This window comes from Protomyctophum bolini (genome assembly GCF_963924005.1).
Source record: "Protomyctophum bolini genome assembly, chromosome: 17".
Taxonomy (NCBI): domain Eukaryota; kingdom Metazoa; phylum Chordata; class Actinopteri; order Myctophiformes; family Myctophidae; genus Protomyctophum; species Protomyctophum bolini.
In genome coordinates, this window is record NC_137878.1 from 23,633,120 (window position 1) to 23,647,321 (window position 14,202).

The 14,202-nt window shown below is 38.4% G+C and overlaps 1 protein-coding gene across 1 annotated transcript; it reads left to right on the forward strand.

The window, feature by feature from the left end:
* Positions 1-3,708: 3,708 nt before the first annotated feature.
* LOC308331456 (uncharacterized protein) lies at positions 3,709-7,274 on the forward strand. Its single transcript, XM_080786898.1, has 3 exons — positions 3,709-3,857; positions 6,215-6,325; positions 6,710-7,274. The coding sequence occupies exons 1-3, from the start codon at positions 3,815-3,817 to the stop codon at positions 6,928-6,930; spliced, it is 375 nt and encodes a 124-aa protein (XP_080643024.1). The 5' UTR covers positions 3,709-3,814; the 3' UTR covers positions 6,931-7,274.
* The last annotated feature ends 6,928 nt before the right edge of the window (positions 7,275-14,202 follow it).

A 14,202-nucleotide genomic window follows, 5' to 3' on the forward strand; every position in this document is an offset into this window, starting at 1 on the left:
TTCCCAGTGGGTCAGGACCCATAAAACTGGGTGAGCAGTTTCCCAGTGGGTCAGGACCCATTTAAACTGGGTGAGCAGTTTCCCAGTGGGTCAGGACCCATTTAAACTGGGTGAGCAGTTTCCCAGTGGGTCAGGACCCATTTAAACTGGGTGAGCAGTTTCCCAGTGGGTCAGGACCCATTTGTGGTCACAGACAATCTTTTATGGGTCACGACTCGAGTAACAATCCCATTTCCATTTTATTTTCCTACATTTTATTTTTAAATAATTTTATAAATGTTAAAACAAACAAATCTAAGAAATAATTATTAAGAAGTGTTGATTGCAAGTTGTTGCGCTTGCCATCTGCAATTTTCACTAGTTTGGGTCCCGGGCAAACGTCTAATATCTCCTTTGGGTCTTGAGCTAAAAATGTTTGGGAACTGAGTAGAAACAGAACACTGGTGTGTACAAAAAACCCAGTTCTGAATTCTAACTTCCTTGTTCCCTATAGTGCACTCAATGCCACTCGTAAGTTTACGAGCATCCAGACAAAAGCTTGCTTGACAACATCTTTACAAACCAAACATCACCTGATGCTGTTGCAGCACTTACCAGAACAGAGACAGCGCCATCCAGCTGTCTGTCATTGCTGCGTTGGCTGCAACAGTGGTGGCTGTTTGGAGTAGGGGTGGGCAAAAATGTAATATCGCGATTTTTAATGCCACGATATTGAAATCGAATCACAAAGTTCAGAATCGATTTTAATTAATTAATTTATGGATTTATTTATATTTTTTTCATGTCAGAAAGACTGACTGACGTTATCTGGCTGCATTGAAGTTCATGATTTAACTTGTCATGGTCTATATTGTTTAGAATTGTTTTAAAATGTTCTAGATTGATCTTTTCACGGTCTACATTGTTTAGAATTGGAGAAGTGCTGGAAAATGTACTCACACTATTTACTTAAGTAAAAGTATCAATACGGCAATGTTACTTGAGTAAAAGTACAAAAAGTATTGGCATCAAAATAGACTTACTGTACCAAAAGTACAAAGTACTCATTATGCAGAATGTCCCATTTCACAAGTTTTCAAATAAAATTCGTAATTCTTTTTAGAAAATAGCAGATCTACAAGCAATGTGATGCATTGTGAATGAATCGCAAAATTGGCTATTTTCAAATGGCCGAAATGTAATAGGACTGAAGTGGTTATTACTGGTTAATGTATATGTTTTATAATAATCCAAATCCAAACGGAACTATAGTAACTAATGTTTTCAAATAATTGTAGTGGAGTAAAAACTACAATATTTGCCTCTGCGATGTAGTGGAGTAGAAGTAAAAGTATTGAAAATTGGAAATACTACAGTAAAGTAGGCTTTTCTCCCGTGCATTTTCTCTGTTGTATACCGGTAATTTGAAATGTATAAGAAATATTCTATGTCTCTGTGGAAAAGGCCTCTGAAGAACAAGGGTGTAGATTTTACATCTGGGTGTAGTCATTTTAAAGAACAGGATTTAAAAGCGGGTTCTGGTCATGTGGTGAATGTTTATTCAAGCTAGGGTTTGTTTTGTATTCAGTGCTAAAATGACAGCCACTGAGAGAAATGGTGAAGTGCTTTTATTTCATCACAGTTAGACTACTGTTATTTACTCTGGCCTCAGTTAAAAGGGTTAACTCGTCACATAATAATAATAATAATAATAATAATAATAATAATAATAATGAATTTTATTTATATTGCACTTTTCATTCACAAGGAATCCCAGAGTGCTACATGGTTAAAAACATATAATCTATCATAGAAGGTTAAAAACAGGGTTAAAAAAAACAAAAAAAACAGTGACAGTTCAACACAAAAAGGCCTTCCGAAACAGGAAGGTTTTCAGGCCTGTTTTAAAGCATTCCACAGTCTGCGGCACTCTCAGGTCCATGGGGAGGCTGTTCCATAGGCGTGGTGCTGCCGAGCAAAAGGCCCGGTTGGATCAAACATTTGTGTTTGATTGCTGATTGCTCCCCCCTCATCAAACAAAAATGTTTGGTCAAACCATGTGACTCCCATTGAAAATGAATTGGAGCAGCAATCAGACATCGCACACGGAACGAACATTTGTTGTGTAGGGCTTCGTACACACCTACACAACAAATGTTCGGTCCGTGTGCGATGGCCAAGGTGTGTACGAAGCCCAAGGCCTAGTTCACAAACACCAATCAAGCAATGTTTGGTCATTTTTTTGGGACGACAATGCTTTTCCAATGGGAGTCACATGGTTTGACCAAACATTTTTGCTTGATGAGGGGGAGGGGCAGAACACCACCAGCAATCAGCAATCAAACACAAATGCATTATGGTGGCCCAAAAAAACAACCAAATATTTGCTTGATTGGTGTTTGGTACGTGTGAATGAGGCCTAGGCCAAGTGAAAGTAGGATTAGAGTAATCAGAGCACAAAAAAGTGATCTGGGAAAAATGGGCTCATTTTCCCATAGGCTCTCATTACCAGTAAAACGCCTAAGGGCGAGAAGCGTGCACGCATCCGCCTTGTTGACGGCAGACCGCTGGGCGAGTGCTTTGGCATGGACGGTCAGATCACCATACAGTATGGAATCAATTCTGTAGCCTACTGGCCATTTATGGAGCGTGTCTTGAGTGTACAGGGTTTGATGAGGTCAGATCAACATATGGAATGTCAGAACAGGTCAGCCCCATATATGGAGATCTAAGGGTGGTAGCAGCAGGGACATTCTCTTGAGTGTACAGGGTTTGATGAGGGCCAGGCCTTAATTTTTGGGCCTATTGTTAAGTTTTCGCCGGCTGCCGGGCGCGGCTGCACTAATAACTTTGGGGCAGGCCTGTCTAGAGTTTGAATGGACAGGGATCAGTCAAAAGGGAGACATCGAAGAGGAAGGATGGATGGGGAAGGATCATCATAATATGGAATGTCAGACATTCTTCCATATGGGCTTAATTGTGACAGCAGATCGCATTTACTATGACATCAGATGTCATAGTGATGTCACGAGACCTGGGCACCATACTGGTATATGGGGGCTTTCCCATGTATGGGGATTTTGAGTGATACACTGACGGGAATTGCACGTTTTCATAGTAAATACGACCTTCAGTCGCAATAATTGTAAAAAGGAATATTAAAAGTTAACATTTGTACGAAAAGCACGAGCAATAACTGTATAGCTGAACATGTTGAAGTTTGAACAAAATTTCTAGCACAAAGTACAGTATGTGGAAGTAGTTAGATGCCGAAGAAAAGTAGCAGATGTTAGAAGAATCTGCAAGCCCACAATACAAACTTGATCACAAAAAAAACCAAAAACATAATTTTACGTTCTGATTTGACTTTTATCGCTTTATCGTTACAGTATCTTACTGCTCTTTGTTCTGTAAAGCACTAACCCTGTTTGGAAAAGCAGCTATTAGCCATGTGAACATTTTCACTGTAATTTATTTGGATTATTGGATTTCTTGAATAATGCTTTGCCAATATAGACGTGTGGGAAAAAAAGATGGCATTTGTATTTGAAAGGTGATATCTGTGTTGAATAACGAACATAATGAACAAAAACAGAACTGTACATGATTGTTTATGGACTTTACATGGAAAGTGGCATATAGGCCTACTTCCTCTTAGCGGGAAGAACTTGATTTACCTCATTCTTTTCTCTCATTGCTTTGTCATTGTCTTTTCTTTCCTGGCATTATTCAGTCTGACCAGTGCCTTCCTTGAGTACAACAAATTACCGTAACCTCCTTTTCACCTTTTGTAGCTTTTGTACCTGCTGTCTACAAGAAGATTACTTGTGTTAATATGTGGAACACAGTGATTATCGTGGGAGCTTTCATAGCAGCTGGTAAGTAACTTATAAATAGCCATGTTTCTTTTATAAAAATGTTTGTTTGTTTGTTAGTAGAGATAAGCTTATTTATACAGGTCACGTCATAAACATATGGCAACAAACCACAATTATGCTATATTTATTTATTTCGGATAAAAAATCCAAAATTAGGTCTTTCACCTTTTTCTCAAACAAACTGGTAAAGCAGCACTATATGTAACTTTTTTTTAATGAATAAAATGATCTTTTGTTCAATCTGTATGGTAGAGATTTACACCCAAATGACTACATCTAAGTTGTATGCTAATCAGATTTCCCAAAGTTAACTAACTAAACAACATAGTCATAATACAGTGCAGTCTGTGAGGCCTACAATGCGGAAACGAGTTCCCTTCACAAGTTTTTTCCCCATAGGGGTTTTAATTTCTAATGTCTAATGTTTTTCTACAACATCAATTACAGCCATTATCTCAATCATTTTTAAGCTGTGTTTTTTCCATGTATTTTATTTCTCTCTGTGGTTCAACAATATTTTGATTTGTGACAATTATCTTGTTGAACAATCCGTGTTATTATATTTATCTAAAACCCTTAAAAGATTCCATTGAAACTCTGTGGTGGTAACCATGGATGTCAGAACCCTGGCAGGAGTAACTTCTGGGTTGGCCTACAAAAAGACGTCATCCATGCAGCGCCCTATTGGAGGACTAGAAAAATATCACTAAAGAAACAGTTATACTTGAAAATAAGTCACACGACCTAGAGGCTCATAAACAAAGAAAGGAATGGGACAAACAAAGAGAATGACAACTGGTTCTACTAATAGCCTCCCATGATTAAATCTCGTGAGGCCTCCTACAGAATTACTGCAGAATAACATTCCTATAAACCAATGAAGCACAATATCAGATCCAATGTACAGTAGAGTCATTCTCATGAAGTATGTAATATTGTATAAGGCGTTCTTGCAGTGGGCTACACTGAATTTTCAAAATGACTAAATTATGTCAGATCATGAACACATGATCCAAACATAAAGTTTAAATGACAAATGATGTCAGATCATGAACACATGATCCAAACATAAAGTTTAAATGACTAAATAATGTCAGATCATGAACACATGATCCAAACATAAAGTTTAAATGACTAAATGATGTCAGATCATGAACACATGATCCAAACATAAAGTTTAAATGACTAAATAATGTCAGATCATGAACACATGATCCAAACATAAAGTTTAAATGACTAAATGATGTCAGATCATGAACACATGATCCAAACATAAAGTTTAAATGACTAAATGATGTCAGATCATGAACACATGATCCAAACATAAAGTTTAAATGACTAAATGATGTCAGATCATGAACACATGATCCAAACATAAAGTTTAAATGACTAAATGATGTCAGATCATGAACACATGATCCAAACATAAAGTTTAAATGACTAAATGATGTCAGATCATGAACACATGATCCAAACATGAAGTTTAAATGACTAAATGTAAATGATGTCAGATCATGAACACATGATCCAAACATAAAGTTTAAATTACTAAATTATGTCAGATCATGAACACATGATCCAAACATAAAGTTTCCGTTTGGAGATGTGTGTTGCATGTCCTTTAATTCCCCTATCCTTTCTAAAAAAGAAAGAAAATGAAAATGAAAAACAATATTAACAAACAAGGGACTAAATTAATTTCGCTCCTATGCCACCAAAATGTGGAATGTCCTACCAACAGTCATTAAGACATGTGAATCCCTTGACTCCTTCAAAACCGCTCTCAAAAGGCACATACAATTCGACATGTTTTTTTCCCCCTTTTTAAATCAGTTTATGATGATTTCCTTGTTTTTTTGTTATATAGAAGTGTATATTTGTACATTGACCAATATTGTAAACAAGTGTAATGCTTTATGGTGCCGTCCACAGTTTTTGTATTGAGTTGTGCTTGAAATGTACCTCACGTCAGCCATCAGCTGTGGCCATCTTGCTTCGTTTACTTGGCAACCCAAGTTCATTGTGACATCAAAACTGCAAACAATATATCTAATACTATAGGAGCTATCAGACAAAACAACGTTGTTGCAGGCCCCAAACTGACACACAAGAGGCAGGCTGGCTACAAAATGTGAACGTGCACATACGATGATACAAATGAAAATTGTACAAAAACAGCCCTACAGCAATATTCTTAAATTAGTAGGCTACTACATTAGCAAGACAAACCTGCTCTACCTGCTTTATGTCTGATAACAGAAATGTGATATGCAAGTTCAGTTAGTGCCACTGATTGTGTGTACCTGTGAAACACGCTGCTGGGTGAGTTATGGACCTGATGTCCTTGCATTCCACAGCCCAGTGTCTGACCTGCAAGCAGTGTTCCGTCGGTGTGTTTGGGAATTGCCTGTTTCCATCAGATGTTGTGTGTGACAACTCTACTCTTAACTGCTACTCTGGAGAAGCACGTGAGTTTCTTCACTGTGTTGACAAAAAAAGTTAAAGGACCACTTCACCACTTTTCAACCTATAGGCCTACCTTGATTACCTTCATATAATTGGTCCTGACTAATGTTCATGATAAAATGCCACAATGTTTTTCTACTCTGTCTGTGTCTCAAAGGAAGGCTGTGGGCAGTTCAAAAACCTGTCCAACAGTGACATCATCGATGGGGAATCCAAGCTAATAGAAATTGCAGGCTTTCTATTCCTGAAAAGCTTCGCCATCAAAATATATATTATACATTTTTTAATCTTAGGTCTTTGTTTGAGCTGTGAATGATCTTTCAGGTTGCCCATGCAGTTTTCCAAACCAATTACATCTTCTTCTTCCATATACTCAACCTTCCCAGAATTCAATGCCACAGATGTCCTCTCCCTGCACAACCGTGGGTGTCTGGACTCAGACCTGTGTGGCGTGACGCTGACGGGCTATCTGCTGGGAGCAGGATTCACCAGCAGCTTTCAGTGCTGCCAGACAGACCTCTGCAATGGAGCCATGTCTGTTCAGTTCTTCTCACTGACCACCACCACAGCCCTAGTCTGCATCATTGCCATGCTGCTTTCTGTATAGAGGCAACGGCCCAGTTCAAACTGTAGGCTACAGTATATTTCTATTGTACACCAAAACATATCTTTTAAATAGCCTGTACCTGCAACAATCTGGTATTTCTTGCAGGCTTTAATCTATGTATAATGCACTTCCTTGTAGTATAGTGATTATGTATGCATATCACTATTTTATTTTTGTAGTGTAGCCAGTGCATGAGGCCACATTATATGATATGGCCTTTGCCTATTTGCATGCATCAGTCACTCAATACATCTTCTGTGGTATATAGGCTACTTGGTTGAATTGATACTTATGTGCAAGTATTGATCAACAGCAAATTATAGGCTACGCTACAGTGATCCTTATAATGCTACTTTAATTGACATTGCCTGCATTCCCCTTTTTTATTATATTAGTTTTTATTAGGTTTTTATAGACATGACAAACAAGACATAACATAACAATGACACTTTTTAAAGCATTTAATAAATATTTACATCACCCATTCTTTGTATTTCTGCTTTTCGCCAAAGGCTTATAGGCTGTTATAATAGTTTCCGGGATTCCAAAGGGAAACAAATCCTGCAGAACTGATAACTGAATAGTATTTACATCATTGTTATCTTTCTGCGTCAGATGCTCGAATTCATAACCCTCTCGGCAAAGCATGCGTATGCGTTGTATACCAACACAAAGAAGAGGGTATGGTCGGTGCTGGTGCACGATGAATACCCATGGCTCCTTTTACATCAAGGGTCATCCAGGCCATATTGTCTCCACAGTCCACACGCAATTATTAAACAGCTTTGTCTCACTATTGCTTTACAGCATTTGACCCAATGGAATGGATGTATTGAAGGGACCTGACCTTCCAGTCTAGTATGCCATCTAGTGGCTGAGGATGAGAATGACAACACACACAACTGACGGTGTGTTTTGTGTTAGTTTCTCCATAAAATGAATCTCCTGAATCAAGTCCTCCCATTGTCCCTGTGTTGGAGGTTCCATCTGTCCCCATTTTTTTGTGATAGCTTTCTTTGCTGCCGCCAGTAAAATGTTTACCAAATATCTATCCTCTCCTCGAATCTTACCCCCCATCAAGTTTCCTAAATACAAAACATCACACTTCATAGGCACCTCATATCCCAATATCTTTTGTATCTGATCATGTATCATTTTCCAAAACTCATCCATTTTGGGACATTTCCAAAAAACATTTGAGTGATCTACATTTGCATCCCCACAACCTCTCCAACATTGTATCTGTTGCTTCAACTGCTTACTCTTGATTTTTGGTGTTAAAAAAATCTGCATAGGGAATAAGAGAATTCCCTCCATATCCGTGAATTGGTAGTTGACTGGTGCATTCTCCTATATATGTGTCCAATCTTTTTCTGTAATTTCTATGTTTAGTTCTGCTTCCCATTTATTTTTAATGTATTCCGTTGAATGACTGCCACTCATCAGAGTTGTATATATTGCTGATATAATTCGAATCTTTTTCCCCTTGTATATATTTTTAATGATTTGGACAATACCATTCACTTCTATGGAGGGCCTCCCTTTGACTTCCTTAGTGTAATAATAATCCCTTAGTTGCAAATACCTGAAGAAATGTATTTAACACTCAAATCTGTGAAACTCTCCAATGCCCCATTTTTCTCCAAAACACACCATGCTGTCATTCCTCTATTACTGCATATTTTAAATTCCTTATCATACCCTGCAGGTTTAAATGAACTATCAAATGCCATCCATTTTAAAATCTTTATATCCTCTTCTAACTTTTTTTTTTTTTACTATTTTAAACCAGATCTCCAGTGTAAATAGGGTGATTGGATCCATACAGTGTTTTATTTTCTTAAACTTTTCCTTGTCTCCTATAATATTCAGAATTTGTTGAATTCCTTTTCCATATCTTTCCATTTTGCTATATAATCTGGTTTACACCAACATCCTACATACCGTAACTGGGCAGAATAATAGTACATTTTTAGGTTGGGAAGACTCATGCCCCCTCTTTCCTTTGGGAGTTGAAGGGTTTGAAATCTGACCCTTAGCCTCTGCCCGGCCCACAAACCTAGAAATCATTCTGTCCCATGTAATAAATTGCCCTTGTGGGACCTCTACAGGCAAGGATTGGAATAGAAAGAGCAATCTGGATAATACATTTATTTTAACTGCCTCCAACCTTGAGTTCAGGTCTAGTGGCAAAGTAGCCCATCTTTCAGTATGAGGTTTTTCTTGCATGGTGAGTAAGATAATTATTTTTGGCCTAAACTTTTTGCCTGTTTGGTACCCACCAGGTACCAAACATGGCAACCTGCGATCACTGATCGTACACATTGGCCTCGGTTACATGCACAAGATGATGAATTGTCTATTCTGTAGACTGTACTGCTCTGTTCAGAGTTCCAGTGATATACTGTGTGCCTCCTCCGACCGACAGCAATATGAACCGATTTATGATGAACTGTCGATCAACTGTCTTGTCTGTCTGTCTGTCTGTCTGTCTGTCTGTCTGTCCATTCACTCTGACGGACCAATGACCGACGGTCTAGACCCGGATAAGGTAGGCGGGGCTTATGATTTAAAATGTAGCCACACACGGTCCGTAGCAGAGTGTTTTGGGCGTATCTGCAATAAGGTAAGGTTTGTTTGAGAACCGCATGGTTGTTGTTAGCCAACATTAACGCTGTTATTGTTTAAACATTTAATAGTGTTGTTAGAAGGACTGTTGGTTGTTTATTGTGACTCTAAAAGGACAACAATATGAGGAATGTGTTGGTACTTTTTGAGACACAAACAAATAAACAAACAGGTGGAAAGTAAATCTACTGAAGTACTGTGGACAATAATATTGTACTTTTATATTCTATTATTTGGACACTTAACTAGTTATTTTGTAGATTCGGATTATTTAAAAAAATATATCCTTTTGGCTACACAATTTACCACTGGGCTACAACCACATTTTGGCCATTTGGAAGTGGCTGATCTACAATCTCTGATGCAATGCATTGTGAGATCTGCTATATTCAGATTTATTTTTCTTTCAAACATTTGATATGGGACATTTCTGTGTAATGAGCAAATTTTTTAAGTGCATTTTGACACATACCCTTTTACTTTAGTACATAATGGTAACACAAGTTGTAACTGTGGCTCAGACACATTCATAAGGCCACTTATGGGCCACTTCACCCCTTTTGCAACCAGATCTTATTTGAATGATTTTTGAGAAACACTTTCCTGGGGTTTTTATGTGTTTTTAGATATTTTAGTATTTCAAAGTGTCCATGGACTCCATGATGTCATGGACACTGGGCTCACTTCCTTCTGAACTACAATTCCAACAATGCTTTGGTCCACTGCTCCTCCTTGTGCATAGGGGGAGGGCTGTCTTACTGAGACAACATTTAGTCCAGGAAGGAAGTGAGCCCAGTGTCCATGACATCATGGACTCTTTGAAATACTAAAATATCTAAACGCATAAAAACCCCCAGGAAAGTGTTTTTTGTCTCAAACATCATTAAAATAAGATCTGGTTGCAAAAGAAAAATGCAAGAATTTCCTAAATTTCTACAATGTATAATCTGGATAAAGAGTAATGTTGGTGTATGTTTGTGTCTTACAGGTTGATCATGTGACCTTGGTGTCATGCGGTGACCTTGGATGCAGTCTTCAGGAGATGGCTGGTATTGGTAATGGAGTGTCTACTCGGCTGAGCTGAAACTTATAACGGTGTCAACGAACGCTCCCTGAGATTACGAGGCGTACGGTGCTCGGGACGTATTGTGCCATACAACCTACGCGGCTCTATTAATACCGGCTATCTTCAACCGAGCGACGGAAGCCCCCCCCATGGTATGTACCTGGATTACATGTGGCTGTAGTAGAAACTAGGGCTGTGTCACATGTTAAGTTATGACTATGACTGTTATGACTTCCAAAATGTCATCCTGTAGGCCGACAACTAATTTTCCTTTCTCCTGCCATTTCAGAAAGTGAAGCTGACTGGAGGTGTGAACTCTATGCTGTTGCCACTGCTGGGTGAACTCTATGCTGTTGCCACTGCTGGGTGAACTCTATGCTGTTGCCACTGCTGGCTGCTGTTAGCAGTGAAGGTTAGTTAACTGTCTGATTCCTGCTGCTTGTTTAAGTGGGCTACATGCTACCATACCATAGGTTGTCTTTCGTGCCATGTATAATTTCACTTAATTTGTGTGTATAATGCCAGTCCACATCACCGTTATGTGATGTTTGTGGAGGCATGTGATTTATTTATCGTTTAACATAATTTACGGGTAAAGTCTGTCCACATCCACATCACATAATATGTATGTTCTCTTGTGTCTCCTTTCTCTTCTATTCTTTGGATTTAATAAAGTTATTTATTTTTTGTTGTCATAGTTTTTAATCGCATTTAGCTTTCTTTTATTTAAGTAATGTCTTTCTTCTTGCCTATCTATTGCCCTAGTTCTTCACTAGTGTTATGTGTGTACAAATGTGATGTGGAGGTGTGTGCTTTATGTCTTGTGTCATTATGGTAGCATGTAGCCCCTTAACACTGTGTGTACAGCTTACTATGCTGTAGGTCTGTGCAAACTAACAAGAGGAAGCAAATGATGGCCGCTGTGTCATTTGTTTCCTTGGTTGGTGTGTGTGTGTTTTGTTTAGTGCTGATATTGAAGGTAAGTGAGTGTAGTTTATTATCATTGACTGTTGGGCAGAAACCTTGTATCTCCATAGTTCAACCTTTAGTAAATTAATTTCCTTACTTGGTCATGCTACAGTGTCACACACAAGTAGCAAATTGCCAATCTCATGAGGCAAAGATAATCCATTATTGAATATTTAACATGTAGTATTCTGTTTTTCTAATGTATCAGCAAGAGCTTGTGACTAAATAATAACATTGGAACACAGATTATTATATTAATAATATTGGATCACCGTTGTTTTGGTCCATAAAAGTAACCGTTTTGGACGTACAAGGTTTCTACCCAACCTTCATCTTTTCTCTCTTCTTCTTTGCTTTAATAAAGTTATTTGTTTTTGTGGTCTCAGAGTTTTTAATCGAATTTTGCTTTATTGTATTGTAATTTCTTATTTCTTTCTTGCCTATCTATGACACTAGTTCTTCACTAGTGTATGTGTGACTTGGGTCGTGTCTCGCGTACAGTTTCTCATTTGGAGCTGTTTCATGTAATTTACCAGTAAAGCGTCATCACGTTAGTTCACATCAGATATGAACACAGGCCTGGTATGTGATGTGCATTTATGTGTTTTTAAAGGTGATATTTCACAGTAATTGCGGATAGCTCGTCATTCACGTCTGTTGGCATTGCGCCATATGAATTGTGTTTATTGCTGTTCATGTTGTGTACTAATGTTCATAATATTGCTGACAAATACTGGGGCGCAAAGAATGCTGCTACCTCGTATAATTTATGTCAATCGTCCACAAATGGCATAAATTGTACAGTCTTGCCCCATGTTTCCTACATGGGACAACTAGATAGAAAAATACTTGTGCCACGAAAACCTAAAGGCCAACTGCTTGGGCAGAGACCAAGAAAATCTATTTTGTTCATAAAGCGCTTAAGTGCTTAAAGTGCAGTAGCAAACATCTAGGTCATAAGACCATTGTCGGTGCTATATTATCAGATCTAATTTGTGAGTAAAGCTTCATTACGTAAGCCCACATCACCTATGAACACAGGCCCGGTATGTGATGTGTGTTTATGTCTTGTCTCATTTCACATTTGTGAGTAAGGCTTCATCATGTCATCCCACATCACATAATGAACAATGGGGTTAGGGTAGGGCAAGGTATGTGATGTTGGTTGATGTGATGTATGTCTTATAATGTGCAAGCTTCATCAAGTCGGTTAACATCACATTATGTGGTGTGTATTGATGTGATTTATCTATGCTGCCATTTGCAGCTAAAACTTCATCCATGCCAGTAGGCGAGGCATTGACGATGGGCCTATGACCCAAACGTTTTTTTACTGCACGTTTCACTTTTAGCACTTTTTAGTACTTTATGAGCATGACAAAATAAGATATTCTTAGTTTATGTCTGAGGAGTTTTCCTTAAGGTATTTGTGGAGTGAGTCTTCTCTTTCAATTGTATAAAGACATGATCATGGCTATCATTTATAGTCATGATTCAAATTGGCTATCTTTTTTTTAATCATCTTGCCTCAGGAGGTCGGCAAGAGTAAGTTTTAAAACATATTTTTCAAAATTAAAACTAATGACTGATTTTGGACCTGTAAATTATAAAACTAAGGCACTGGTGTGGTACTACTGGTTTACCAGAATGGGGTTCAACTCCCTGCGGTGCCCTCAATTTGTTGTATTTACATGGTTCATTTTCTGCTCGTGTTGCCTTTTCATAAGCCCTAGGCTCTTTACTGTGTTTGTACTCCCTACAGTTGGGTTACAAGACTATTTAGGGAAGCCCGAAGGGACTCTTGGTCACTTTTTTTTTTTTCTTTCACCAAAAATGACAGTTCTGGTTGAACTGTGCTGTCGGCCTTTTGCGAAACTTGGCAATATGGTAGACTTACCATTTTTGGTTTTTTTGGCGATTTTAATCACCCCATCTGATCGGGACAACCTGAGGCAATGCCAAACGGTGAGGACGCCAAGCCCAAAACCATTGGCCAATGGGTGGTGCTATAGCGCTCAACTGAAGATGCAAACTTTAAACGGGCATAGCTCATGAAACGTTTGACCTTGAGCAAAAAAACTGATACCTCTTGCCTCACTTTCGTGTTCTGACTTTTGACCACCTGCCATTTAGATTTTTTTTCTCTCCCACCGGGATCTTTGGTCAAAATGCCCAACATTTCTACACATGAACTTTAGACCCAAGTCACGAAAAAATGACATACTGTAATATTTGTGAGTTTACTACAAACTGTAGTTATGTTTTAAATATATAACTGGGCAATCAAAACAATCCTTCCCGGGATTCCTTCAAAATAGGAGCTCTGGGGTGCCGGAAGACATGGCAGCTTTTACCCTTTTGCTAGCTTACCGTGCTCTCGTTTCTATATCGCTAAATAGTCAAGCATTCACATTTTGAACAAGAGGCGGATGAGAAGTCAGAAATGATGCGCTTAGTATATTCATCAGATCAAAACAACGGAGAATGCCCTGGATTAGGAGAGACGAGGCTGTCTTTCTGCAGCGTTTAATGGGACGCTAATATGAAAAGAGAAAATTCAGAATATTATTCTCTCGCCTGATATCATTAAAGATGTGCTAGGACGTCGT

Coding starts and splice junctions, on each gene's coding strand:
- LOC308331456 (XM_080786898.1), top strand. CDS start 3,815: ATGTGGAACACAGTGATTATCGTGGGAGCTTTCATAGCAGCTG. Junction 3,858..6,214: donor GGGAGCTTTCATAGCAGCTG/GTAAGTAACTTA, acceptor TGCATTCCACAG/CCCAGTGTCTGACCTGCAAG. Junction 6,326..6,709: donor CTGCTACTCTGGAGAAGCAC/GTGAGTTTCTTC, acceptor CAACCTTCCCAG/AATTCAATGCCACAGATGTC.